The sequence below is a fragment of the Vanacampus margaritifer genome, chromosome 20 (genome assembly GCF_051991255.1).
Source record: "Vanacampus margaritifer isolate UIUO_Vmar chromosome 20, RoL_Vmar_1.0, whole genome shotgun sequence".
In the NCBI taxonomy this organism is placed as follows: domain Eukaryota; kingdom Metazoa; phylum Chordata; class Actinopteri; order Syngnathiformes; family Syngnathidae; genus Vanacampus; species Vanacampus margaritifer.
In genome coordinates, this window is record NC_135451.1 from 15,511,310 (window position 1) to 15,537,694 (window position 26,385).

The 26,385-nt window shown below is 46.3% G+C and overlaps 4 protein-coding genes across 10 annotated transcripts; 2 read left to right on the forward strand and 2 right to left on the reverse strand.

Moving 5' to 3' along the window:
• Positions 1-141: 141 nt before the first annotated feature.
• Positions 142-3,167, reverse strand: crygn2 (crystallin, gamma N2). Its single transcript, XM_077554018.1, has 5 exons — positions 3,084-3,167; positions 2,914-3,005; positions 1,727-1,883; positions 530-675; positions 142-436 (listed from the first exon to the last, which is right to left on the reverse strand). The coding sequence occupies exons 1-5, from the start codon at positions 3,102-3,104 to the stop codon at positions 301-303; spliced, it is 552 nt and encodes a 183-aa protein (XP_077410144.1). The 5' UTR covers positions 3,105-3,167; the 3' UTR covers positions 142-300.
• A 1,032-nt stretch (positions 3,168-4,199) lies between these two features.
• On the reverse strand, positions 4,200-12,121 carry LOC144040303 (uncharacterized). Of its 3 annotated transcripts, none has more exons than XM_077554412.1 (12): positions 11,890-12,119; positions 10,573-11,128; positions 10,282-10,416; positions 9,051-9,125; positions 8,773-8,953; positions 7,883-8,662; positions 6,600-6,877; positions 6,321-6,501; positions 5,871-5,982; positions 5,547-5,670; positions 4,780-5,125; positions 4,200-4,719 (listed from the first exon to the last, which is right to left on the reverse strand). In XM_077554412.1, the coding sequence occupies exons 2-12, from the start codon at positions 11,107-11,109 to the stop codon at positions 4,565-4,567; spliced, it is 2,904 nt and encodes a 967-aa protein (XP_077410538.1). In that variant the 5' UTR covers positions 11,110-11,128; positions 11,890-12,119; the 3' UTR covers positions 4,200-4,564. The 3 variants fall into 3 exon arrangements, with proteins under 3 accessions (XP_077410538.1, XP_077410540.1, XP_077410539.1); XM_077554414.1 differs by having other exon boundaries at positions 6,582-6,877; positions 11,890-12,113; XM_077554413.1 differs by lacking the exon at positions 9,051-9,125 and having other exon boundaries at positions 6,582-6,877; positions 11,890-12,121.
• A 1,247-nt stretch (positions 12,122-13,368) lies between these two features.
• LOC144040305 (uncharacterized) lies at positions 13,369-15,406 on the forward strand. 3 transcript variants are annotated; one of them, XR_013289688.1, is made up of 4 exons: positions 13,369-13,973; positions 14,368-14,426; positions 14,647-14,832; positions 14,959-15,406. XR_013289688.1 is itself a non-coding variant. In XM_077554417.1 (4 exons), exons 1-3 carry the CDS (start codon positions 13,687-13,689, stop codon positions 14,800-14,802), a joined length of 462 nt encoding a protein of 153 aa, XP_077410543.1. In that variant the 5' UTR covers positions 13,374-13,686; the 3' UTR covers positions 14,803-14,832; positions 14,959-15,406. The 3 variants fall into 3 exon arrangements, 2 of the variants coding, with proteins under 2 accessions (XP_077410543.1, XP_077410542.1); XM_077554417.1 differs by having other exon boundaries at positions 13,374-13,973; positions 14,687-14,832; XM_077554416.1 differs by having other exon boundaries at positions 13,380-13,973; positions 14,687-14,770.
• A 914-nt stretch (positions 15,407-16,320) lies between these two features.
• On the forward strand, positions 16,321-26,134 carry LOC144040507 (cullin-1). 3 transcript variants are annotated; one of them, XM_077554745.1, is made up of 22 exons: positions 16,321-16,503; positions 18,228-18,617; positions 18,770-18,944; positions 19,015-19,182; positions 19,592-19,645; positions 19,715-19,805; positions 20,718-20,881; positions 20,940-21,102; positions 21,423-21,553; positions 21,635-21,742; positions 21,823-21,929; positions 22,512-22,560; positions 22,631-22,762; positions 22,841-22,958; positions 23,087-23,163; positions 23,248-23,366; positions 23,449-23,554; positions 24,885-24,932; positions 25,020-25,102; positions 25,190-25,295; positions 25,385-25,498; positions 25,575-26,134. In XM_077554745.1, exons 2-22 carry the CDS (start codon positions 18,478-18,480, stop codon positions 25,653-25,655), a joined length of 2,334 nt encoding a protein of 777 aa, XP_077410871.1. In that variant the 5' UTR covers positions 16,321-16,503; positions 18,228-18,477; the 3' UTR covers positions 25,656-26,134. The 3 variants fall into 3 exon arrangements, with proteins under 3 accessions (XP_077410871.1, XP_077410870.1, XP_077410872.1); XM_077554744.1 differs by having other exon boundaries at positions 18,241-18,617; XM_077554746.1 differs by having other exon boundaries at positions 16,322-16,503; positions 18,241-18,617; positions 19,592-19,642.
• Positions 26,135-26,385: the final 251 nt, after the last annotated feature.

Sequence of the window (26,385 nt, forward strand, 5' to 3'; positions counted from 1 at the left end):
TTGTCTGAATGTGGCTCAGTCGAGGGCGTCCCTTCACATTTCGCCGCAAACGGACCCGATGAGGGCGTGAAGCACTCCAGCAAATTGTCGGATGGCGTTTATTGGCAAATTGCGCAACAGGAAGTGACATCAGAGCACACGCAGGACATGTCAGACTTTTATTTTGGCAAACGTGGCGGACTTCCTCCGCCGAGCTCGTCCGAGGGCTCGGACATCCGGAGGAGGGCGACATGAGAAAAAGAATAATATATTTTTGTAAAGTTGTCTTAATGACGTGTGCTTCTTTTGGCGTTGGCCGCTTCAGAAGTAGTTGACCACTCGCCGGATGGACTGGATGTTGGGGTTCTGCGCCTGCCACTCGTTGGGGCCGCAGTAGTGGCCGCGCTCCAGCACGAACATGCGGCCGCGGAAGTTGGGCTCCTCGTACATCACCCACCTGCGCACGGGTCACACGCGTGAGCCGGACTGTCGGCGAGCGGTGGCGCGCACGCACGCACACGCGCCGCTGAGCCGCCGGCTGCGTACTCACGCGCCGTCGCCGTACACCTTGACGGAGTTGACGCAGTTCTTGGCCAGGCCGCGGCTCTGCAGGAAGGGGCAGTCGTCGCACACGTCCACGCTCGGGCCCGAGAAGTTGAGACCTTCGAACAACTCCATGCGGTAATGTTCGCCGTGCTGCGCACGACCCCCCAGAAAAAGATACGAAATGTCTTACTTGTTTTTATGTATGCGTGAGAGCGTCTCAATTTTTCTCACTTGTAATGTAACAGTGGAGCTCATTAGCATAATAAGCACCGCCCCCAAAGTTTGTCAGCGTTTAAGTAGCACTTTGACACACTCTCAAAGGTGAATTGTTGAACCAATTTCAGATTACAAATTGACCAACTTGAAAAAAAAATCACTTCAATTGGTAACACGATTGAATTAAATTAGTCCAAAGTATTAAGTTTAATTAATTATGAGTTCATCAAACTATTTATTACTTTAGATTGGAGTCACTTTGGACTAACTTAATTCAATGGTGTGTTACCATTTTGAAGTTGTTGTTTTTTTTCCAGTTGGTCAACAATTCAATTTGTAATCTTAAATTGGTTCAACAAGAGTGCACGGCGGACGAAGCACTGTCATGTCAAAGCCAAAAGGTAAGCAGAGCTGCAGCGTTGCCATCTGATGATGAAGGTCGCAGTTACAAGGCAATGGAATCTCTTGTGCTGTCATAGTTGAATTACCCAGTGGGGGCTTCTCGCACGGTAAGCAGAGCTGCATTGACTTGTCTGTAGCAGTGTTCTAACAGCTTGTTTTTGTCCGTGCGCCTCCAAGAAAAAAAAAAAAGTATTTTTTATTTTTATTTTATCAGACCTATCTATCAAGAGACCTCCCAAAAATGCCGCTTCTACGTTTGCTATCATTACAAGCAGAGCAACGGGAGCTCAGGCAGCTGAGAGGATTCTTTCTGCTCAACAGGTATGTTTAACATATCATTCATTACATATTACAAAAAATAAATTAAATAAAAATTACAGCCCCCCCCCAAAAAAAACTACAAAATTATTTTTTTCAACATGAAACAAACATTTACCCTCAAAAGTCAAGACCAAATTGTACCTAATATTTTGGCCTGCCTTGTGTGGTGTAAATTAGCTTAATAGCGCCACCAGGTGGTATTAGTAAGGATCTTAATTTTGCTGCCAGCTGCAGGCGTGCGCGTGTTAAGTGTTGCCTTTACCATGCGGACGGGCTTGCAGGATGCCATGTGGTCGTTGTGCGAGTTCCACCTCTGGAATTCGGGGTATTCGCCGTGCTCCAGGATGTACTGCTGGCCCTTGAAGTCGGGGTGGTCCGAGCAGATCCAGGCGCCGCTCTCCACCCGGATGGAGTTCACCCTGACGAGCGCACCAGCACAAATTGCTCACTGGGGGGGGGGCGCCGAGCGGGACGCTTCAGCTCGGATCCGCTTCAGCTTGCGCCGTAACAGTTAACAATCGAATTATCAAACCAGTCGAATTGTATAGAGCCTGTACTCGCGGAATTCCACGCAGCAGACGCGTCCACGTCAAAATTTCGCAGTAATAAATGTCATAATAATTCATATATTTGTGGAGACTGGGGTCAAGTTGGATTTGATAATTTTACAAATGGGCAGAATTTCACAAGTTACTTCATGTTAAAGATTAATGATGGCTCTTAATATGAAAAGAAAAATGCATCAAGCGGTCACCAATGTCTTACAAATGCAATTATGCCATCTAGTGGCAGAAAAATCTCCCAACTCAAATCAATATCACACTTTTTTTTTTTTACAGTAGATCTTTTTAATTTTAGCTAAATTTTATGAATTATTATAAAATTACTGTATCAATGACTAAAAGATGCAGCCATATTTTTATTAAACTTCCCCCCCCCACACTTTTGTTAAGAAGAGAATGAAACTTAGAAGAAAAAAATACTTTATTGTACATTTAGAACAGATATAAAAATGAATTGTGAGTTAACTATTGAAGTCATGCGATTAATTACGATTACAATTTTGAATCGCCTGAGACCCCTAATGAAAGCAAGATGATTGATTATCTTTGTAGTTTATTTATTTTATTTTTATTTTACTTTTGAGAACAATACAGATGTTCAGTACCACATTTTGTCAGAATCATCCTTTTATTTCATGTTACGTCAATTTAAAATAATGTTTTTGATTTAATTTGTAATTAATTTGTAAAATTTATTATTATTATTTTTTTTTTTTAATAATTAAAAACAATGGACAAGATGAATGGATTATTACAAATAATATCTGCTGTAAATAGAAGAGTATTGGACATTTCAGTGAATAATCGATTAATCGTGACGCACACCTTAAACCTCTAAGCGACCCCGACCAAGCATCTTCCACAACCAACAAGAGTCCATCCTGACCTGTTCATGAAGCCGCGGTCTTGGAAGTTGTCGCAGTCACCTCTGACCTCTAACTTCCTGCCGGTGAAGCATTTGCCCTCGAAGAAGGTGATCTGGCCAAGGGAGTGGAGGGAAGTGACAGGCGCTCGTTAGGATCCGTCCCGACAGCTTTCCGCTCGACAACCACTCACCTTTCCCGAACATTGCGACATTTTGCGGCGTCCTCACGCTGCCAGCCACGCACGCACACAAACACACGTACGTGTAGGCGAGCCAAATTTGGACGCCGCAATTTATAGGCGGGCGCCGCCGGCAGGCACAAAAGGAACTTTGTGAGCAGTCGGCGCTTTCACCATCCTGACGCGTCCGCACACTCCGCGGGTGCGCGCACGCGTGCGTTTGCGTGTCAATGGAAAGCGCACACATCAGGCCTCCGCTCCGGTGATGTCATCATGCTAACGCTTGACGTGACGCAATGCATCCTGGGGCATGAAAAGGGGGAGGGGTGGAAGGTTTGAGGTCGCGGGTCGGAATCCTATCTACGAGTATGTGTTGTCGCGTGACGTCATCACAAACTGCCATAAATTCATATAAAAAAAAAAATAGGGGCAATCGCATTAATTCATTAATTAACTCACGATTAATCACAAATTTTATATCGGTTCTAAATGTACAATAATTTTTTCCTAGGTTTTCATACTCTTGTTAACAAAAGTGGGGGGAAAATGTTAAACGCAAAGAAATAGTTCAAAATAATTTTTCAATGACAATGAATGATTTATTTTATTTTTTTAAAAAGATAAAAAAAAAATGGGGTGTCAAGACAATTAAAGTTTTTAATTAATTATTAATCACAAATTTCATAACTGTAAATGTGCAATAAAAAAATGTTTTAGGCTTTCATACTCTTGTTAACAAAAGTGGAAAAAAATGATAAACTAATAGAAATAGTTCAAATGAATTTTTGACGTTTATAGCCGTCAATGGCAGTGTATGAGTTAATGTATCAAATATTCCATATTTTGTTTGAAAATGAAACAATGACAACACAATATTTTTGCTCGCATCAAATCATACTGTCAAACATTCAAAATCTAATATTATTGAGGTGAGTGACATGAAAGTATTTTTTTTTTTTTTTTTAATGAAAATTGTAAATGACGTCCGTGAGTTGTTAGATTGCAATATGTAAGTGGGAGTTATTAACCTTATCCTGAAAATTGACTGCACGTAAACGAGTTCTATTGAAGATTATACTCGTTGTCTGTAATATCAGTTTGCTCATAAATAATAAAGATGTGCAAATATAAGATTAATTGCTTTATTAAATATTTCCAAGCAGGATATCATAAAAATGTTGCCGTTTCAGAGCGCACTTTTTTTTTCTTTTTTGGGGTGGAGAATATAAAACATCACATTTTCATCAATCACATACAAAGTTGAGCTATCATTATTATTTTTGATTTTGCCATATTTTTATACACACACACACACACACACACAGTGGTTATGTGAGCTACGGGATAGATTTGTCATGGACATCACGTTCTAAAAAAAACTAAATAGACAAATTTGATATATTAAATGTTGAAAATCCTTCAAGTCTTCAGCAGCTTATTGACAAAACGATTTCATTGTTATTGACGTGCCCGGCGCTTCTGGTCTCGATTCTTCACGGGTTCTTGAGCGCGTTGATGTGCGCGCAGATTTTGAGCGCCGGCCCCAGTTTGATGTTCATGCTGCCCATCAGATGCTCCTCGGTGAGCAGCAGCAACGCTTGGCCGTCGATCTCCTGAAGACGGAAAGCCGACGAAACCTCGCCGCAGCCTGAAATGCACGCGCGTGTGTAAATGCGCCCGCGTTTTTGATGTGTGCGCGCGCGTTTACCTGGCAGCGTGTGTATGAAGGCAGTGACGTCCTCCACGCTCCACTGCGAGGGTTCGGGCTTAAAGGTGCTTGTGGGCGTGGACACGGTGACCGCCGCGGTTGTCGACGTCCTCGCTCTGTCCGCCGCTGGACTCTCCATCCTGGTTGTCACGGCGACCGCTGGTTCTTCCTCTCCTTCGTCCTCCTGGTCTTCCTCCTCTCCTTCTGCCTCCATGTCCTCCTCTTCCTCCTCCTCCTCCTCCTCCTCTTCCTCCTCTTGGCGCTCCTCCTCCTCCGCCGCCGCCACGACCTTCTTGTCCTCCTTGGTGTCCTTGTCCCTGCGTCCGGCACTCCAAAGATCACGAGGCTGCGGAGACGTTATTGCAATTTAATTAGCACTTCAAACCCAAAGACATATAAATATGTTTTTTTTAAATACTTTGTCCTCCACTCCCAAAAACGTATTTATATATATTTTTAAGAAGACTTTGATACAGTTTCTGACATGAGAGAAGTGGCTTAAAGTAATGGTAGTTATTACAAAAAAACGGCCAGCAGGTGGCAGCAGAGTATAAGAGATCAACCAAGTTCATTTTGGATTTGGAATTTTTTATTTATTTTAAAATAAAATAAAAAGGTTGCAAATGTATCAATTTAAACAACAAAATTAGTATTAATCTAATATTTTTTTATATATTTTTTTACAATTATGCTTATTTTATAATAGTGGAGTGTAATAATTGAAATTGTAATTGAATTTTGATTTAATTGCACATCCCGTTTGTTACCAGTCTGAGCAGGAGCGGTTTCCCTGGCACGGACTGCGCCCTGTTGAGGACCGGTCGCGGCGACCTCTCCGCCCGGCTGCCGGCGCTCAGCGCTCGCAGCCGCTTGGTCAGGCGGACGTTGAAGCTGCCGGTAACAACAAAGAAGAGTTTGTCTTGACTTTGGTTCGGGCCGTTTGGCCTTCAAATCAAATCTCAGATTTTGGGTGCAAAAAAGTCGCAAATATTTGTCAACAGTGAAGTACGAAAACCACAACAAGCTAAAATGGTGCCAAAGAAAATGACGGTAGAAAGGGGAATTCACGTCCGAGATACGGCGAGTCTTACCCGCGAGCACAGGAAGTTGAGCAGAAGCGTTTGGAGCGCATGAAGTTGTGGGCGTGGCCTCTCTTGCCACAGAACTGGCAGTGGAGGACGGCGCGCTCGCAATGGGAACCGCCTGAAACGCAAAGACAGGACAGGACGTCAACGGGACCAAACCGATTGACGAGGTTGTGGTCTCATTTCATGGTTTCTTCTTCTTTTTTTTCTCCACCAAATTTACGTGAAAACGGCCTCATAAATAGTGGGCGGGGCTTGACTGCTTTGTGATTAGGGAATCGCCAAAAAGGGATTTCTGGTCAACTTTACAACAGTGCTGCCCAAACTTATCGGGCATGGACCAGTTTCTGGTCCGAGAACCGGTGGTTGGGGTCCACCACTTTCCAGGATTTTAGCGACTGGACAATTGCGAACGACTCAGTGATTCGTTCCCAAGGCAGCCAAAGAATCTCCTACGTGTTCCGTGGTGCTGTGCATCTTTGCCGTCCTCATCTTGCGAGTCCGTCGAATGTTCCGAGTGTTCCGTCGCCTCGTCTATGGTCGTCACCGCCGCCTTGCCGTTGCTCCCGTTCACTTCCTGTGCCCGTGCCGGCGGCGGCGGCGGCTGAGGAAGCAAAAGCAGCGACGAGCGGTTCACCTGAAACGACAAGAGATTGTTCTCACCTTAAGACGTCAATTCAATGTTGACCTGTTTTTCACACAGCGTGTGCGTTTTGCCTGTTTTTGCGTGCGTACAGGAAAGGGTTGCAGTCCTTCCTGTATGACGAAGCCTTCGACCACGTGCGTCAAGACGTCCCTGCCTTGAGGCCACACCCTCGACTCCCACGGCCCGCCCGCCGCCGCCGGGGCCCTGGGCTCTTCTTCCGATCGGTCGAGGGGCGGCTCGGCTTCCGGCGGGCTTTCGCCGACGGCCGGCTGCGATTGACTGAGATTGAGCGGCTGGGCGACGGCGTGAGAGGCCGGATCCGTGAACGGGGACGAGGGCGGAGACTGCGACGACAGGCTGGACAACGCTGAAATAAAAACAGTTAACTCAATAACACACAATAACACACTAGGGCCCGACTGATTAATCAGCCGATTATTGGCCTTTAAACATTGAAGAAAGCTGAAGTTTCCGACACTGTGAAAGTACTTTGAATGCACCATTTTCCTTGCGTGGCAATAACAGCTAGCAAGTGTGTAGCTTATTTTATTCTGTTGTCCCTAAGCGTGCTTTAAGCTGTTTAATGACACCGCAGTTGGAGTTAACTATAAAAGTAAACATGCCGCGTTAAGAATTACATCCACTGTATATTTAAATACAAAACATTTTGTTTTTAAAACATCGCTAGACTAGCGCTAATGCTAAAAGCGAAGGAAGGATCCCATTCAAATGCTAACACGAAGTTAGCATCGACTTCGGGAGTGTTTTTCCTTTAAATAACGACTATCCACACACAAATCTTGTGAGATCACATACCCACAGGTAAGATAACACTATGCAAAGGCACTCATTCTTCCAAATATGTGAAAAACGAATTGTTTTAATAGAATTCAATCGCCACTTTCTTCTGTATTCACACTGCCCCCTAGAGGCCAAAATACAGAAAGTCAGTATTTGTTCTTACTGTTTTTTCAGTTGCTTTTATTTTACTCTTCTTATATTATTTATTTTTTATTTTGTCATAGTCCTTTCAAGATATATTTAAACTTGACATTTCAATGATTCGAAGACTTTCTTTCCTCAAAATTCAAGGATGTAAACATCCAGTTGTAAACAAGTAAGAATGGTTTTATTATTGACACATTTAATAACAATAACCATATATACTTCATGAATTATTTTTGATAAGGTCATCCTATGGACTTCTCATTCAAAGCAGAGATTTTTAATAGCAAGTGACACCCATTGAAAAGGAAATGGGGGGGAGGTAAATTTATGCATTTTGCAATGTATTTAAATGATCAGCAGATTAATCGGTAATCTATTTTTTTATGCCAAAAATCATGCATATCGGTCGGGCCCCATAACTTACCTGATTGGTTGTCAGAATGCGCGGACACGTTCTCGTCAATTTTGTTGCGATGGAGTTCCTCCTGGCTCGCCTCGTTGCCAGGAAGTTCTGGTGGTCTGACGCCGTGCCTGCAAGGTTCCGGCGGCAGACGCTGGTCAGGAAGCGGTTCCGGATGCCGGACGGGAAGTTCTTCCGGAAGCAAAGTCTCGGTGACGAGCGAATCCGCATGTGCGTGCGTTTGCGTCCGATCGACAGCCGACGGCACCTCGGAAGCGGCGGCCCCTCCCACTTGCATCTCCATGGCGTCTTCCCGGTCGCCGTGTGCCGTTGCGCCGGCGTGGCCTTCCTCAGTCACCTCCATTTGGTCGTTGGGCCTGAGGCCGGCGTCCTTCTCTGCCTCCATCTTGTCCGCTTCCTCCTCAGCTTCCTGTCTTTGGTCATTTACGGCGTCTTGGATTCCTCCTGGCGGAGCGTTGCCCTCCTTCCGGCAGGGAGGCGACGCGGCGCTTTGAGGAAGCGGAAGCACTTCCCGTCTGGACAAAGTAGGCCGCACAGTTTGACCGGAAGACGGCGGCGGGTGAGCTGAAGAGAGAGCGATGATTTGTAGTTGCCGGGAAGCGGACGGCGCCGTCTCTAAGGATGAAGCGGCGGGCGGCGTGACAGTCGCGGGGAGAACGGCGACCTCGGTTCGGGGCCGGCTGGCTGGAGGCGACTGAAGTGAGGAGGGAATCCGCGGCGACGCCGCTCGCACGGAATGAAGTTTGGGCCGCAGAGGGACGGCTCGCACCGGCGAGTAAAGCGCTGGAGGAAGAAGAGACGCAAAAGATGAAGACAAGGTGACCAATCAAAATCATCCTCAGTTTTAATTTCAGCATTTAAATTGATTCCACTTTGTCGGTCGCGTGGCTTACTTGGAGGCGGCACTGCCAGGTGGCGGCCAGGTGCGGTCGGGGGGCGTGGCCTCAGAGGAGGGAAGAGCGCCGTCTGCGGGCGAGAGAGTAGAGGCGGGGCCGAGATGGGCGGCTTCAGACGCAGGCAGGGGGGCGCGGCCAGGGAGGGCGGCGGGGGCGGCCTCGCCGTCACGTTGTGGAGCTGACAAGAAGACGACACAAAAACAAGACCGCTGTCAAGCGGCGGTGCGGGACGCCGCTTGGCGTGCGACGCCGCTTGCCGTGCCCGCGTTGCTCACCTGGGCGGAGGTGGGGTTAGCGAGGGAGGAGGAAGTGGAAGAAGGGCCCGCCCGCATAGCAGACGTGAGAATCAGCTGCGAGCACAGGAAATACAAGCGGACAGGAGCAAACACAACCACTTGGCTCACATTCAAACATTCAAGTCAGCAAAAGCGCAGATTGGAAAATTAAAAAAAAAAAATGCACACTGACAAATGAAAATGTCACAAAAAGTACAAAGAGCAAATTACACCAAGAAATATTTTGGTAGACGTGCGCTCGGCATGAACATTTTAAATTTTGGTGACTGAATTGCAGGGAATTAAGGGGAGAAGATTCCATTGATCTAGAAACAAACCATTTGTGTTCACTCCCAAAACTGCGCAAACGTCTACAAAAATACCAAAAGAAAATTTAAAGTCCACCCATGCACACAGTTGGACCACAATTTGCATTAGATTTGTGCTGCACACAAGTGTATTTATCATTAAAACTACTGCCACCTAATTTTCATTAAATTTGGATTGATTTAGTTTTTTTTATTAGTATTTATTTCAAAATTGCTTTATTTTAGTAATTTATGACTTTTTGTATTATTTTTTTTTATAGTATTTGTCAAGTGCAAGATAAAGAAGAAGAAAAAGATCACTGAGTATTGAGTAATAAAGTAAACTCTAATTCCCAAACGACTTTTTGACCTTGTAACATCCAATAACGTCATAATTTGCTGAAAATGTAATAAACAGCAAAAATTGGAGTGTTTAAATTTTGGTGTTGAATCTTTCAGAGTTGATTTCAACCCCCTTAAGTGTATTTTTTAACACTAATTTATTTGACTAGAGTTGATTTATTGAGTGTTGAACCAACTCTGCGGAAAGTTAATTAAAGCAAGCTCCGCCCACTTGATCAGAAGTGCTCTGCCGCAAAGACTTCTGGGATAAAAGGAAAAAAAATCAACCCAAAATTCTCATGTATGATATGAATTAACAAAAGATGAAAATGAAGGACATTTTTGCTATAGTTATCGCTAGTTTTAAACCTAAAATGGAATTTCAGTTCCTTAAGCACCTTGTTCATAAATTAAGGCACCACTGTAATTAGTTACTTCTACTTAGTTACTTTACCTGTTGTAAGAACCTAACAGTATATAACCAACCTGACTGTAACATGAAACCTCTTGGATGCTGCCTTCACTGTCACCATGGACACGGCAGCATCCCCACGGGCCTGCGCGTGTGTGTGCGTGTTTACCATCTGAGCCCTGAGCAACACCTGCTCTTGTCCGCCGGGCCCCTTGAGACCTTTTCCCAGGAGCAAGGCCTGCTGGGAAGTCCTGTGCCTGGCGACGGGGAGGCCGAGCGAGCTCGCCGGGTGAGGCTGCAGCGCCTGCACATCACATCGCGGGGTTAGCGTTAGCGTAGCATAAATTCAAGTTGGCCTCAGGGATGTTGTGAGCTTAACTTGTTGAGGGTACTACAGTTGTGTATGTGGTTGCCACGGTAACCACCATAATAACACTCGGCACAACGAGCGTTGCGCTACCTGTCTTCCAGGTGGACTGGCGGGCGTGTGGAAGGGCGTGATGGAGTTGGAAGTCGGCGTGGAAACGCTCCTCGCGCTCCCATTGGTCAGCGTGGCGGACATCTTGGCCGTTGACGAGGAAGAAGAAGAGGACGACGAAGACAAAGAAGCGGCGGCGTCTAACGCAGAAGACGGCGAGGTGTGCGTCGTGGTCTTGGAGGCGCAGGGAAGGATGGGGCGAGCGTACGTGCGGAGGGCGGGGCTCGCCGTGGTGGTCAGTTTGGGCGGCGCGGGGACCAGAACGTGAGGGGAGGAAGTCCTGGCCGCCGCCGCCATCTTGGGTGCGGAGAGGGAGGGTGCGGGGGTGAGCGGTGGCGGCGGGGAAGAGGTGACGGGGGTCTGCGGCGGCGCCGCTGAGTCTTGCAGCAGCATCGGGTTGGGCGTAAGACGGGGTGGCGTCGGGGCGGGCGCGCTGGCGGCCGCCGGCGATGGGGACGAGACGGTGGAGGAGGCCGGGCCGCGCTCTGATTGGCTCGCACCCACCGCCTCCTTGTCCATCCTGCAAGGCTTTAGCGGCCTAAAAATCGACACACAATTAAGATCATATACTTGATGACAAATAAAGTGAATTAGTTCTATGACCATGCGCGTAACTCAAAATCTGTTACGCAAAGGGATCCAGTGATTATCAATGCTAATCGTTAGCATGTGCATTAAGATAGCATTTTCACTTTAACATTTTCAGCAGTCATAAAATATATGTTGCATTCATTAATTTTGACATCATAGTCCTAAAATTGGTTGAAAATACATTATTTTTATTAAATAATGGCTGAATTGATTTAAAGTAAATATGTAAATATATTTCTCTGCCGGTCTATGCCAGTGACGTGTAGTGCCATCTAGTGGAAGAAGAATTAATTGCTCTTCCACTAGATGGCAGTGTCCATAGTGAACCTGTGTGGCCACTTTTTCGGTGTTGTGCCGTGACATTTTTTTCATGTCAAATTGTATGCCTTGGCTTAATTAGAGCTTGTAAAAATATAAAAATAAAATAAAATATCTGATCAATGGGCGATGTTTCCACGCAAGCAGGTGCACGGCCACGCACGACAGCCACATCCTAACATTGTTATTATCATATCAGGGAGGGAAAAAATGATTAGGATTAGCGGTGTGCAATTTCTTCATGCGGACTCACATTCAATAGGAGCCAAATAATAATAATAATAAAAACACGGAGGCAGGCCTCGGCTAGCAAAGTGTCAGGCTAACAACACGAGTGATGCTAAGCAAGTGTCAGCTGGCTCGGCTCGGTTCGGTTCGGCGGCTTCTTGCCTTCTGGTGTCAGCGTAGCGCGGCGGCCCGGTCCATCCGCTCCACGGAACATTCTCACCGCGACAACAAGCGCACGATGTCAGCCAGCCAGAGAGAGAGAGAGAGCGAGGGCGTGTGGTTGCCTCGGCCCCACGACTCGATCGGACGGGTGTACGAGTGGAGGCGACTAGTGGAGTCTGGGGGAGTGGAGTCCCTGTCACTGGTGACTTCCTCGTCACCCGAGACTGTAAATAGACATGGAGCCCGCCTCGGCACGGTATCGTACGTCGACATCGCTGCCATATTAAATGTGGCACAGTAGCGCCAAAAACATTATTTACTACTTTGATTTACGATTAATTACTTTCGGGAAATTTAACTGGCACTTTTTTTCTTTTTTTTTTGCAAGAGATTGTTTCATTTTTATAACAGTAGCACAGCGATAGAAAACAAAAATGCGGGCACATACTGAAAAATCTAATTGCAAAGTTAATATTCACATTTCCTCTCAATTTTCACTGCACTTCTGATAAATACCTTGATAATACATGCGGATAGTACAAGCTCTCCATTACAACTTATTGTTTCCATTTTGTTCACAGCAGGATTTCTATCATGACTAAGAAAAAATAGGGTATTGTATTTAAAAATAATTATCAAAAAGAATAAAAGCCAAAAAACATAACGGGAGAAAAACTTGTAACAGTTTTAAACCAGGTCACTCGCAGGCCAAGATTACACTGTTGGGACTGGAGTAAACATTTCTAATCAGATTAAAAATTAGGTATGTTGTTCCCCAAATATATTCCCATTTCTCAAGTTCAGGCTATTAACTTGCTTTATTTTACGGTCAGAACCGACACATTCAAGATGGCGGACGCGCTGACGTTTTCCAACGACGGGTCTATATCAATTCATATCTATGACATGCACCTTCGTCTATGACTGTCTACTGTTAGCTCACACGCGAAGTTGATAATTCGGGTGCTTGCTTGGTGTTTATCGTGTTTTAATGGTGACTCGTCTGGCCGCAATTCTGTCTCCATGTTTGTGGCGGGAAGGCACCCGGCCCGAGGCCCACCTCTCGCGGCTACGACCTCCCTCTTGGCTCAGCTACCTACTTTAGCTCCAGCGACGGCACAGTTGTGTTCGCCCGCTAATGAAAAACAGCGCCACACACAGCTCTGGAGGACTGCGTGTGATAAAAGAAAAGAAAAACTTGTTCGTTTTCGTTTTGCACCCTCATTTGATATTTTTTTTTATTACTGTTCACGTCTTTTATCTCTCATTGTTGCAACAAAAGTGAAATACTTCCTAAAATAAATGTAAAGTGTTCACTTGAGGACGACTCACACATGGCGGCACGAGACTACAGGTGACACTAATGCGACTTGTCAACAAATCCTAAATGCGACGTCACTCACATACTTTAGTGCGAGCGTCGTCAATCGCACGACTCAGGCCACGGTGACGGAAACCACAAATATAAAGCAAAAATATAAACGAGAAGCTGGTATGATGTCAAGTTCCAAATGGTCCTACTGCTCTTTTGGTAACAAAAGGAGCTCACGGAGAATGACTGAAGGTGTAGATGTATTGTGCCCTATGCCGCTACAAATTGCCACACAAAACAAAGCCTTTTTATTTTGAAGGTCTCAACCGGAAACTGCGCTCAATCAATCATACTTAGGTTGCGTTTATGCGGTTGGAGCGCCATGGCAACCGGGACACTTGAGAAACACGACGCTCGGTTAATGCGTTGGCGCAGAAGATGTCTTCATTAAAGGAAGTGACATTTGTGGACTAGAGCCAAGCAAGATGCCTTCAACAAAGATGATCAAGCACAAAGCACTGGAAGAGAGGAGCAAACTTGTCAAACTCCAAGCGGTCCCCGTGTACCAAAGCCGAGCGGCCAGCTGCCCCAGACCGGCGCAGAAGGGGGGTCGCTCCCAGATGGGCTGCGAGCGCCCCAGCAGGTCCAGATCCACCGTTGCCCGAGCCGGACCCACCAAGCAGGATGCCGCCTGGGAAGCAAAGTGGCGGGAGGACGGCGAGTGTCCTGGGCGGCGGGGGCGAGCGAGCATCCAGAAGGTGGGAATTCACAGGTGAGCTGTCGACCAATGAGACATACCTGCATAGGACATTTTTCATTTTAGGTCTACCTGACTGGCAGTTCGTAAGTTTGGAGGAATGCTTTTTTGTTTGAACAGTCCTGGGTGTCGCCTGAAGTCAGCTTAGATAGGCTCCAGCCCACCCAAAGTCGGATCCTGTGGACAAGCGCCATAGAAAATCTCAAATGCCGTCACGTGTGCAAGTCGTCACATAAAAACCGTCAGTGTGCGTGCGTGCTGCCATCTGTTGCTGCGTGCAACCGGCTGATGATCAGGATCAAGCGGCCTGTAGCAAGCTGTTGACTTCTTCACGTGATGTTGCATCCTGGCGTGACTCCTCACTCACTTGTCTTGGTCATATTTGCTGTTTTTTTGTGTTTTCTTTCAGCCACAAAGCCTTCACCGTCATCCCCCCGAACCCCAAGAAGAGAAGAGACATCCAGAAAAGTGAGTCCACATATTAGAATTCCTCAATTTCATCCATTACAGGGTGGCACCATTTTGTCATGTAGCGCCCTCTGCTGTCACATTACCAAAAGTAGAAAATAGGCAAGCTGTGACGTTTGTAATGCGAGCCCGAGGGCACAATTTTAGTTGACAGCAGGGGGCGCTGCAGGATAAAATGGTAGTGCCCTGAGTTTGACAAAATCGGATTAATTTGCTTCAGTCAGATGTTTGTATCCATCCTGTTGCGATTGGTTGAGCAGAGGCGGAGGCGGAGCTGGCGGCTCTGGAGGAGCTGAGGCTGAGCAGAGCCATGGCGTACGTCAATATCCAGCCCAGCAGCGTCGGTGAGGCACAATTGGCACGACTGCCTCGCTAGCTTTAGCGAAGATGAAAAAAATCTACATAGGTGGGGTTTATCTATATGTGCAATAGAAAGCGGATGGATGGACATCACTGCCCCCTTTTGTTTGGAGTATGTAGTACACATAAACACTCCTATATAATCCAAGTGTAAACCTGTGTGTGTTCAAAGGTGGCTGTTTGAGTCTGGAGGAAGTCCGACTGAAGCAGCAGCAGGAAATGATGCAGATCAAGAGGAAGCAAAAAAGCGTTGTGACGTCGCCACGGCGCCCTTAAGGCAGTCCGCACGAACGTTTTCCGGATGGACAATTTCAACATTTCTGCTGCTGACATGAGAATACACAACATTTATTTCAAAGAAAAAGCTTTTTACGAAATACTCTGGCGCCAACTTGTGTTTCTGTCGTCCCTAACTAACGATCGTAATAGTAAATACACATCCTCAGCTCTTACTAAGAACTTGTATTGTCATTAGAAACCTATATTGTAACATTTGCAAAAATTAACTGCTAACTTATAAATGAATTTGTCATTGACATATCATTCAATGTTAATATTTGATGGAAACGGAGTGTTGCCATTTTTGTATGTTTCAACTTGTTAAATAAAGGGTTAAAATATAATAATTTTATTTTTTTAAACAACTGGTACCGACACTTGTCAATGGTCAAAATGAGCGCCATTCATGGATTTACAACGCTGGCCGCTGATTGGCTGCAGTTGAAGTCAATCAAGCAAGCGCTTTCCCATTTTGGTAAACGATTGGCTGTTGAGCTGATAGCTCCGCCCAACACGCCGGGGTAGGCTTCATGAGGAGTCGAATGACTGTCGGGGCCATTGTTGTAGTCCCACTGCAACGCCATCCTGTGACGTAAATGCTGCGTTCAGTGACTCCTCCGGGGAACCAGAGTTTCTTCTTACGAGTTTGACAGTCAAGTAAAATTATTTAAAATGAGAGAATAAATGTTAGAAATTAAATAGGGTTCCACTACAAATAAGAATGATAAGTGAGGTTGTAATAAATACTTTGGGTTTCCTTTTAATTCATTCATTATCCGTTATTTGAAATAATGCGGGAATGCTGACAGTCAGAAGTGCTGAACCTCACTGAAAATAATTGTTGAGATGTAGAATGTGAGACTTGAAGTTGGAAATGTTACAATTGGTCTAAACAATAGATCAATCTGTAAAATATCTCTCCAATTAGGGAATTTTAATGGTATTTTTTTATATTATTGTTATGTGGACAACATTTTCTGAATGATCTGAATAATTTGAATTTGGAATAGGGAACTAATATGAAGTTTTATGTTTATTTTTTTTTTTTAATTGCGTGTGAAAAGTGGGAATTTGTGGAATTAATTTATAATGGTTTGAATCTGTGGACAAATGTTAAAAGAGTAGAAAATTGGCGGAATAATTCTAACGACTGACAATTGAATGTTTACGACTCAAACCAGCAGCCAGGCTTTTGCTTGCGTTTCTGTCAGCCGTATTTCCGAGCGTCCGCGAAGCCAGCATGAATCGGCGCTTGCCGAACTGATCTTTGTGCGGAGCAAAGTGAGTTAGCACTTAGCAGCAGTTAGCAGCAGTAAGTCGCCGCACTGAGCAGCATTAGCGGCGGGTTGGTAGCGGCGGCAGCAGCAGGAAGAGAACGCGACCGCTGGGACCGACACAAGCCAGGATTACACATTGAGAGCCACGGCCTAGAAACATGGTAAGGACGCATTTTGGACTCTTTTTTTTTTTCTTCCCCCCCTCTTATTTTTTTCCTCGTGACAATTCCGCAAGCTCCGAGCTAGCCGGCTAATGCTAACGGCTAGCGGTGTGTTTTCCTGACTCATTATTGAGGGGCTGGCTGCCATTTTAAACACTAACACCACCACGGCGAACAAATCTCGTTTTCCTGCAACAAAATTCACTTCGCAGTGCCCGAAGGCGACTAAACGGCGGCGTCAACACGTGTCGTGATGCCGCTTTTACTCTAATCGCGACCCCGAAGCGAGCTCGTCCGAAGCTAACGTGGCTAATGCTAGCCGACAAGCACAGCGGCTAGCACGATGGCGTAGTAGTGTCCTCTCGGGAAAACTTAACTTTTTCGGCTGTAATCCTTTGAAATGTTTGACATGGCAGCCGATAAACGAGCCCTTTAACCGAAGGGAGTGAAAACACAGCGGAACGTGACAGAACACCTACAAGAAGATCATCGTGTTCATCTTATCGAGGTAATTTGCTCGCTTACTTGCCCCAATGTGATATACTTTCGGGTTGTAATGGAGCGTATTTGAGGAGCAAATAATCATTAATTCTTTCGAATGCTTGTTTTCGTATGAAATGATGACATTGCGAGAGCAGACGTGATGAGTGTAACTCGATCGCTGTCTCAAAGTTCATTTACATGATGAGAAGATATGTATAGTTTTGGTGTGTCTATGATGGCAGCATCTGATCTAACATCGACCCTTCAAACCCTAAAAAGAAAATTTGAAGCTATCTGCTCAGTCAAGTTTCACATTTTAAGAAGCGTCACCATCTCAAAAACCTCTTGCACGTAAGCATCACTATATCATATGATGCAATACTATTTTGCGTGTCATTTCAACAGTAAACTTCAACAGGGAGTGACAGTTGAACAGCGTGATGCAAGCACGCTTGGTCTCTTTTTGCAGGAAAGAGCGAGCGAGCGAGTCGTCTTCATGTCTTCCAAGTGATGTTATTCAATAGTCTCGCATTTCTTGACAGCGAGTGAGTCAGAACAGGTGCTAAGGACGACTTAAAATAAGTTTAACGTGTGTGGGAGGAGCCAAACTATTTCTAAACAAAGTGGTTAATCTCTTTGCCATCGATTCCCAATCACGGCGACTCGAGCAAGTCTTTCACTGGTCCAGCATCTTCCCCTGTTGCCGTGGTAACCGCCGCAGCTTCTCTGGTTTGTCCTCGGAAGCGATTGCCGGTTCACGTGCGCGCTCATGGCAGATCAAGGAGCGGCAACAGGAAGTGTCGTTGACGTAGCGTTTAGTGGACTAATCTGGAATTAGCTGAGTGATGTTGGCCTGCGAAGCCGATTGCGTTATTCTGCCGGGACAACAATTGAGCCTTCAAGATGTTTTTTTGTTCCTTCTTTTTTTCGCTGACCGTGGAATACTTCGTCAATGCCTGCTTAAAACGCTGGGAAAAAGTCATTTGGCATCATTTTCTCCCTGTTTCACTGGTGATACATTCCAGAACTGACCGTTATATAGAGAGACCATAAAACTCCCGTTAACTTTTTTGTTGTTCTCTCACTTGAAGCCCAACTCGTTTGCTTCAAGCATCTTTGTGAGCTGAAGTTCACTTTCAAACTGACAAATCGAACATACAACAATACTCAAAGGCCATAAATGGTTCATGAGAATATCAGAATCGGCACCAGTCTCTTAAAAAAGTCCCTTCACTTGACAGTTCTTCTTCCCAGGTGATCTGGTGACAAACGAGCGCGGAAGCTCTGGGCTGTAGGAGCGGCACGCAGCGCCACCTGCCCGTGCACAGCGGGAGTGCAGCCCCACCCCACCCCGTCGCCAGCGCCGCTTCCCGATGGCGTGCGCACTCTGAGAGCCGCGCACCGACCCGCCCGCATCGTCGCAGGAGACCGGCCCCGCTGCCCGGCAGCAGCTGCGCCAGGGAAGCCTCGGCAGGAGCCGCCCCCGCCGCCATGTCGTCCAACCGGACCCAGAACCCGCACGGCCTCAAGCAGATCGGCCTGGACCAGATCTGGGACGACCTGCGGGCCGGCATCCAGCAGGTCTACACCAGGCAGAGCATGGCCAAGTCCAGATACATGGAACTCTACACGTATCCGCAGCGGATCACATGTCGTGCGCTCTCATTCTGTGTCTTTCTTTCTTTCTTTTTTCTCTCTCGCTCTCTTCTTCTTCTTCTTCTTCCCCGCGCCGCGCAAGAATGTGCCACGAATGCGCCCGCTTTTCCTTAACGCTTCCCGCCAGGCACGTATACAACTACTGCACCAGCGTGCACCAGTCCAGCCAGGGCCGGGGCTCGGTGCCCCCCAGCAAACCCTCCAAAAAGTCCAGCACTCCGGGCGGAGCCCAGTTTGTAGGCTTGGAGCTCTACAAGAGGCTGAAGGAGTTCTTAAAGAATTACCTGACCAGCCTGCTCAAGGTGAGTCGTCGGCGCGCGAGCCCGAAAAAGACGGCGATGGCGCTCAACGTGTCGTGTTTTGGTGCGCCAGGACGGAGAAGACCTCATGGACGAGTGCGTGCTCAAGTTCTACACTCAGCAGTGGGAGGATTACCGCTTCTCCAGCAAAGTCCTCAACGGGATCTGTGCCTACCTCAACCGCCACTGGGTCAGACGGGAGTGCGACGAGGGACGCAAGGGCATCTACGAGATCTACTCGGTCAGTCGGAACGAGGCTTTGCGGCTCGGGTTTGGGAATGGAAGTCCCGCCGTGTGTGGAGTCGGTTGGCTATTGTCGTGCGTTTGGAATCGAAGTAAAGAAAAAAAGCGCTAATTCTAAAAATAATATAATTATTGTGAAAATGTATTTTTTTTTTGTCTTTTTTTTTTGGTCCTTCGAGTTTTATTTGAAATATTTTTTGGACTGCCTCTTTTACAAAACCTGTATAGTTGTCGTACATTCAGTATGTTTTTGTAATTATTCATATGTTCAATAGTTATGTAAACATCAGTTTGAAGTTTTTTTGTAACTTAGCGGTCTCGATCCCGATTCCTCTTCCTCCTTTTGCCCGTGTTCTGCTTCCCCAGTCGTCTGCTAACCACGTCAACTGTTGTGTTCTTCCCCGCAGCTGGCCCTGGTCACCTGGAGGGAGTGTTTGTTCAGACCCCTCAATAAACAGGTGGTGTGTATTTTTTGCGTGGACTTGACTTGATGGCTTGTCGTGTATTCTGACTTGAGATTTGTGCGTCAGGTGACAAACGCTGTGCTGAAGCTCATCGAGCGGGAGAGGAACGGCGAGACCATCAACACTCGCCTCATCAGTGGCGTGGTCCAGTCTTACGGTGGGTCGCAACACACACTTCAACGCTCGCATTTTGTACGTAATTCACTCACAGCCATTTTCACTGAAGCAAAGCCCCTTCGCTCCTAGCTTCTAGATTTTGACTGATTTTGCAAGGCCCACAGAATATTGTGTTCTATTGCTATGAAAACATGGAACCTACCAAAAGAAACATTAGAGTCTCTTCTTTCATCAGGCAAAAAAAGTATATTCTTATATGTTTCCGTTTTGCAGCAATTGGCATTAGAATATAGCTAAATTTCATCTTTATTCACAAATCGTTTAAAAACTATTGGGGGGGAAATTGGCCCTGGTTGATCTCTTATACTCTGCTGCCACCTGCTGGCTGTAATAACTAAAATTTCTTCATTCGTTCTCTTCAGTTCAGAGGTTGCAGCAAAGCCTTCTGTATGCTCTAGCATAAAAAAAAAGCTTGGTAATATTTAAAATAGAACGTATTCTTACGTTTTTGGGAGCAAATGAGTTAAAGGGGAAGGAAACCCAAAAATGTTCTTTATAATATGTTCTATGCAAGTATTGTGATTAATATCGCGTTTCGTCTCTGCTATGTGAGAAGCGCTCATGTCCATTAAAAAAAAGTTTTTTAACATTTTTGGGAAAATGTAAAAATAACCAAAATGGACATAAGTGTTTTTCACACAGCAGCAATGATTTGTGCAATTTAAATTCACCAGCAAAATCCACCCATTTTCATCAATCTTCAGGCGGCGACCGTTTTGCAACTTGCTCTAAACTGAAAATGATATCACAGTTGCTCAACTAAGGGCCAATCACAGCCCAGCTTGTAAACATCACATGACCAAACAAAAAAAAAAATAACTTGAGCAAAGCAACCTGTATTCAGCGTGTGCATGCCCTTTTTGTAATAACGACCCCGTGCACGCCCCCATAGTGGAGCTGGGCCTGAACGAGGAGGACGCCTTCGCCAAAGGCCCCACCCTGTCCGTCTACAAGGAATACTTCGAGTGCCAGTTCCTGACCGACACGGAACGTTTCTACACGCGCGAGAGCACCGAGTTCCTCCAGCAGAACCCCGTCACCGAGTACATGAAGAAGGTACGCGCGCACGCACGCGGCGTGAGAGCGATGATGTCATCATCTCGTTTGGCGGTAGGCGGAGGCCCGCCTGCTGGAGGAGCAGCGGCGCGTGCAGGTGTACCTCCACGAGTCCACGCAGGACGAGCTGGCCAGGAAGTGCGAGCAGGTCCTCATCGAGAAGCACCTGGAGATCTTTCACACCGAGTTCCAGAACCTTCTAGATGCCGACAAAAATGAAGGTGAGGTTTGTCCGATTTTAAAAGAAGGAAAAAAAAAGGTTTGACTTAGAACTTCTTTTTTCCCCCCAATACTAGAATAAAGTGTAATGTTACATCCGCTACAGTAGGTGGCAGTGGCGCTCTCATTGAGAAGCACTGATGTAATGTAAACAAGAAAAACAAACTAATTTCCTTCTAGATGCAAATGGGGGGGGATTGAGAAATCATTTTTTTTGTTGGGGAAAAATGTTAATTTGTTTTGAAGGTACGAAATGTTCTCATGTGGTCTGCTCATTGATGATGATGATGATGATGATGATGATGATGTGTCGTCTGTCCAGACCTGGGTCGCATGTACAACCTGGTGTCCCGCATCACGGACGGCCTGGGCGAGCTGAAGAAGCTTCTGGAGACGCACATCCACAACCAAGGCCTGGCCGCCATCGAGAAGTGCGGCGAGGCGGCGCTCAACGTACGGCGGCACCCGTCTGCCACGCGCCGAGCCCGGCGGACGCCCACGTCACGCATGTCGTGTGCGCGTCTTGTTTTTCAGGACCCCAAAGTGTACGTGCAGACCACGCTGGACGTGCACAAGAAGTACAACGCCTTGGTCATGTCGGCCTTCAACAACGACGCCGGCTTCGTGGCGGCGTTGGATAAGGTCGGCCAGCGATCCATCGATCGATTGATGGATGGATGGATCGGGCGATTTGTGACTTTTTTTTTTTTTTTCCCCTTCAGGCGTGCGGGCGCTTCATCAACAACAACGCCGTCACCAGGATGGCGCAGTCGTCCAGCAAGTCGCCCGAGCTGCTCGCCAGATATTGCGACTCGCTCCTCAAGAAGAGGTGAGCAGGCGTCGCCGCACACTTTTGCTTTCCACTTCTTTACTTTTTTTTTCTGCTTTTACTTCACAATTTTTCTTCACATTTTTTTTTCCTTCTCGACATTGTCTTCATAATTTGCAGCCATAACTTCAAGGCCTGCCCACCTTTAAAAAAAACTACTTTTAAACGCTCATCCTAGTTTGTAACCCTAAACCTAATTTAAAGCCCTTCTTTTTAAATTTTACAACCCTAATTTGAAACCCTAACGCCTAGAAAAAATTGCAAAAAAAAGCCTCTTTTTTATGGGGGGGGTTCAACGTTTAAATTTCTTGTGTGTTTTAAATAACAAAAAAAGTTAGCAAAAGGGCGGATTTTTGTCAATTTACAAAAGGCTAGTATTGGCTGATGAAATCAATTTGGTCCTAATATTGACATTTAACGTGTTTAAATGTATTACAATGTTTGTTTACTTTTTCTTCAATTTCTTTTTTTCTACGTCTTGGCCCGTTTGCGTTTCCTTCCAATTTCATTCCGATTTTTCTTTTTCTTGACGTTTGTCGTTTCTTTCCAACGCGTCGACGTTTGTTGTCGCCCTTCGGTCAGCTCCAAGAACCCCGAGGAGGCGGAGCTGGAGGACACGCTGAACCAAGTGGTAAGTCGCCCACGCCGCCGTCCCGTCTGCCGGCCCCGCAAAGACGCGCCGGTCCCCGGCTGTCTTCCAGATGGTCGTCTTCAAGTACATCGAGGACAAGGACGTTTTCCAGAAGTTTTACGCCAAGATGCTGGCCAAGCGTTTGGTCCACCAGAACAGCGCCAGCGACGACGCCGAGGCCAGCATGATCTCCAAACTGAAGGTGCCGGCCGGACCCGACCGACCCCTCCGCGTGCGCGGCGGCCATTTTGTCACCGTGTCCCTCTTTGTGCTTCTGCAGCAAGCGTGCGGCTTTGAGTACACGTCCAAACTCCAGAGGATGTTCCAGGACATCGGCGTCAGCAAGGACCTCAACGAACAGTTCAAGAAACACCTCACCAACTCGGAACCTCTCGACTGTCAGTTGCGCACGCTTCGTTCACGGGCGCCGTGCAAGATCTTTAAGCTGGCGATGAAAAAACGTATTCACGGCATTTGCCGTTGGTTGCTGAAGTTCTAACCAAGACTTTGTGTTGTTGTTTTTCAGTGGACTTCAGCATTCAGGTTCTGAGTTCCGGCTCGTGGCCTTTCCAGCAGTCGTGCACCTTCGCGCTCCCCTCCGAGGTAACAACCGCGCGTGACGTACGTCGCCGCCGCCGCCGCCGCCGTCTTCCCGACTGACCGGCACGTTGGTGTGCGTTTGTTCAGCTGGAGCGGAGCTACCAGCGCTTCACGGCGTTCTACGCCAGCAGGCACAGCGGCAGGAAGCTAACGTGGCTCTACCACCTGTCCAAAGGCGAGCTGGTGGCCAACTGCTTCAAGAACAGGTACGTACGTCCCCCCCCCCCCCCCCGTCTTTGCCCGTCCCCGTCCCGACTTGGGGGTCACCGGCGTGCCGCTGTGCCGCAGGTACACGCTGCAGGCGTCCACCTTCCAGATGGCCATCCTGCTGCAGTACAACACGGAGGACAGCTACAGCGTGCAGCAGCTCTCCGACAGCACGCAGATCAAAACGGTGAGAGTTTGACTGGCCTCCGGAAGTTCAAAGTTCACATCCACACAAACGGCGCTTTACTTTCCAGACGACACTCGCAATCGGAGAAATCAAATACATTCGTGGGCCGTTGATGGATGAGGATTTTGTTATTGGAAAAATGAGTGCTATCAAAGTTGAAGTGTTTTTTTTTATTATTTATATATATATATATATATATATATATATATATATATATATATAAAAAAAACTTTATGGATTCAGGATTTTGGGGGGGGGGGGGATAATCTCCAAATACTCCAATTCAGTCAGAAGATCTTGTATATTTATAAAACGGCCTACTAGGTTGTTGTTTTTTTTTAAACTGTTAGATTTGATGGTTTTATTTATTGTAATTTGTTCTAACTTCTCATCTGTCGCACTTTCATATTTCTTAGAAATGGTGCATTACAAATTAAATGTATTATTATTATCAACTCATTGCTTGGTCACAAAAAATGATCGCAATTATCTTACTTGCTAATTTTAACCGTTAGTTGCTTGCTTTAAGTAAAGCATTTACTAAATGTTTATGCATCACATTCAGAATATTTGCTCATGTCAAAATATTGGGGTCATTTTTTTTTCCCCATTTTAAATCGTGCAATTAATTAACTGATTAGAAAGAGTGTGTAGTGGATCAAAAAATGTTGAAGACGTCCTCAAAACACTAAATGTCGAACGAGTGGTGCTCTTCAAATTTAGTCAACAAAATTTTTTTGATAAAAAGCCGATTTGATTGATCAAAATTCTAAAATGTGATTAATCTGATTTAAAAAAAATAATAATAATTGGACAGCTCTAGTCAAAATATATCAGATTTTTATTATTATTTATTATTTTCAAAAATATAGGACATGTATAAATGATGACACAACTATCATGGAAAGAAATCAGTTATGAGGCTAACAATTAGCCATCGCAACAAAACGAGCCAGATAGTCGTATAATAGAAATTTAGATTTGGTGGACAAAAATAATACCAGATGATTTTTGATTTTTCAAGGTCTTTAAACACACTTTTAACAGCTGTGAACAAAAATCTGTGCTGTGTGATAATTGTGTTGTTTTCACTGTACTGGCAAGTGGGAATTTGGTGTTGCGCAACATCAGTGTAGTACCACATTGTGCCACAACATGCCAAGTGGCAGCACTGAGTTCTACTGGAAGACATGCAGCGGGGATTAAAAGGTCCACAATTACTAATATGCGCAATTGTTGTTGTCTTTTTTTCAGTTTGTGTGCGTTGCTGGACGTATTTGTGATTGTCATCGGGAAAAAATGTTTCACGACTCTTCCTCTTCCCTTTCAGGACATCCTCATTCAAGTTCTGCAGATCTTGTTGAAGTCCAAACTGCTGGTGAGTAAAACGAGCGCTCCGCCATCACCCCGGACGACGTCCGTCCGTCCGTCACTCAGTCCTTTCGTCCGTCCGTCTTGGCGACAGGTCCTGGAGGACGAGAACGCCAACGTGGACGAGATGGACTTCAAACCCGACACGGTCATCAAGCTCTTCCTGGGATACAAAAAGTCAGACCGCGTCCCACGACCGCACTTTCTGCTCGCCGTCCCCCGACGTTTTTCCTGACGTGTGTGTGTGTGTGTGTGTGTGTGCAGTAAAAAATTGCGCGTCAACATCAACGTTCCCATGAAGACGGAGCAGAAGCAAGAGCAGGAGACCACGCACAAGAACATCGAGGAGGACCGAAAGCTCCTCATTCAGGTCTCTCACATACACGCACGTCTTTGAATGTTTTTTTTTTTTTGCACGTGCTTTTTTGTGCGCGCGTGTTGACTTGCGTGTGCGCGTAGGCGGCCATCGTGCGCATCATGAAGATGCGGAAGGTCCTGAAGCATCAGCAGCTGCTGGCCGAGGTCCTCAACCAGCTGTCGTCTCGCTTCAAGCCTCGCGTGCCCGTCATCAAGGTGCTTTTTGCCGCCGCTTTGCGCACTTCCTGTACAAATATCAGCTGACGGCCCGTTGTCTCCCCCTTGTGGACAGAAATGCATCGACATCTTGATCGAGAAGGAGTACCTGGAGCGAGTGGACGGCGAGAAGGACACGTACAGCTACCTGGCATGAGACCCCGCCGCCCCTCGCGCACGCACACACACGAGCGCCCCCCCCCCCCTCCCCTCCACATTGCCCCGTTTTTATTTTCATGTGTTGTTTTTCTTCGTCTGAGTAATCAAATTGTGGCTCATGATGTGTGGCGGCCATGTTGCGTGTGTGCGTGCGCCACACGGAGCTGCTGGTCTGCCCGCCGACTGGAGGCTGAACTCTGACCTCTGCGCTCGCCCGCCAGTCATGAAGGAACTCAACATGCCCCCCCTCCCACGACCAACCCCCCCCCCCCCCCCCCCAATTGACGCACGTTGTAAATAGGCCCAGAGTTTAAGAGGAAGAGCACCTCGTCGTTCTCATGACTAGCCTTCAGCCAATCAGAGAGCCATATCCAAAGGTTTCTGCATGTTCCCGCTTCTCTCGCGCAGGACGACATTTGTATAGTGTGCTTCATTTTCTAAATGTGTGGTAAATAAACGACTAAAAGGTTTCGTAAACATTCTCCGGCATTCTATCGCTGCTGCATGAGGTCAACTTCAAAGTCTTACTTGGGAACTCGAGTTTAAAACTCGCTAACCCTTGTTTGAAATGCAGAACTCAAAATTAACAGTACTTTTTTTGTTACATTAACATATTAGTGAAATTACATTTAAAAAAGTTACAATGTATATTAGGACTTTTTTTTATTTATAGCCATGTATAGTAAGGCATCTTTTTTAAGATGACCTATAGTCAGGCATTTACAAAA